Consider the following 1,742-nt stretch of genomic DNA (forward strand, 5'->3'; position numbering starts at 1 on the left):
ATAAAAATATAATATTACTTTATACAACATGATTTCTGGTATGATATTTCAGCGTTGTAAAACAGTTTAAGACAACAGTAATGGGTAGGGAAAGGGTTACAGGTTAAAATCTCAGAAATTGCTAAAACGTGGAGTGGTGAATAAGTCTCTGTTCTTATAAATAACATTTTCAAAATACCACTAATGCAACTGTGAAACAAATATTCAGTTTTGTTAAACCCTAGGCTGTTGAAATGTAAAGACTCCTAAAAATCAACTTCATCATCAATGCCATTACCCCTGGCAGGGTATAGGCCACATACAAGCTCATGCATTTATCTCTGTTCTGGGTCATCCTTCCAAGCTCGTTCCTTGTGAGCTTCATCTCTCTCGTCCCTTTCAACTCATCTGCTCCTTGTTTTCCGTGGCCTACCCCTGTCTCGTGCTCCCTGTGGGTTACATTGCAGCGACTGTCTTGTGATGTTTCCGCTGGGTTTTCTGAGAGTGTGTCCCATCCATCGCCACTTTCTTAGTCCTATTTCTACTTCTATATCCTTTGTCTTGTCCTTTCCCACATAAAAAATCAACAGCCAAAATAATATAATGTATGGGTAACATAAGATAGAGCACGTTGATTTACAATGTCACTTTTTAAAAGTTTAATGTTTAATTATTATTCACCATCCTAAGAAGCAGAACTGATAATCTTGTAGAGAGAGGTTGAAATGCAGAAAATAATTTAGCGGTCATTTGAGTTGAAAACAGGGACAGCTGTTAATAAGAATGTGGACGTAAACATTTGTAGAACGTTTTGATCGCACATCATTATCTCGCAAAAGGCAGTAGGATTAACAGAAAGGAAATGTAATATTTGGGTGTGACTTATATTTTCCTAACAGAATAAAACGTTCAAAGTATCGATCTGAAATCTAACTGGGTCATGTTTTTAAAAAACCACTGCTATAATTTATTACTTTGGGCTCCCTCGCACAGCACAGACTTGCATCATAGACATTGGCAGGGGCGTATCAGCTGTTAAATATTTTAAAAAAACAGCAGTCGCGGCAGCCACTAAATATCCATCTCTCCTCTTCCCACTTAAAAAAGAATACTAGTTGCTTGAGTCGGCGCATGATCGGTTTATCATGGGGCTTCAACCCCCCTCCGCCCCCTCCACCTACAAGCCCCCATTCCGTGTGGCCCTTAGGGCACGTGTCCTCCCATAACCGAGCTACATCTCTGAATACAGGCCGCACAATATAAAAACTTAAACGTATCGAACAAGTCGTAGAGATCAAATCCCAATGTATTATAAACTTTAAGATCATCGGGAATAATGTGTGACCTTGGCAACTGTGAAGAGATCAGCAGAAGAACAAAAAAAACAAAAAAAGAAAGCTTAAATCGTTAGGAATTATTTGTTCTTTCTCCGGGAAACCCACAGAGTCACATCTTCTTTGGAAAAAAACACAAAAAATCCCCCCAAAACAAAATCCAAAAATAAAACAAACATAAAAGAGACAGCTCAGTTCCCTCTAGCGCTGAGGTCAGAGGTTATTTGCTGGTCTTGCTCACAACTGTGATGTCCAGCTTGTCCCTCGTTGATCGCCAGGACATCACCTCCACTGCGGTGTATCCCAGCATGCCAACGCCCAGCACACACATGCACACGTACAACTTCACACTGGAGAACGATCAGATGAGATGAGAAAAGTAGATCATTATAATATTTTATGATTGTATTGCATAGAACCCCCCCCCCC

At 40.0% G+C, this 1,742-nt stretch overlaps 1 protein-coding gene across 1 annotated transcript in view; it reads right to left on the bottom strand.

Moving 5' to 3' along the window:
• Positions 1-511: 511 nt before the first annotated feature.
• LOC101858860 (UNC93-like protein) overlaps positions 512-1,742 on the bottom strand; it is a gene marked incomplete at its 5' end in the record, with an annotated part of 3,636 nt that continues 2,405 nt past the window's right edge. Inside the window, 1 exon segment of the mRNA XM_013082922.1 lies at positions 512-1,663. Coding sequence (XP_012938376.1) covers positions 1,534-1,663 — 130 coding nt within the window.

The sequence above is a fragment of the Aplysia californica genome, unplaced genomic scaffold (genome assembly GCF_000002075.1).
Source record: "Aplysia californica isolate F4 #8 unplaced genomic scaffold, AplCal3.0 scaffold00200, whole genome shotgun sequence".
Taxonomy (NCBI): domain Eukaryota; kingdom Metazoa; phylum Mollusca; class Gastropoda; order Aplysiida; family Aplysiidae; genus Aplysia; species Aplysia californica.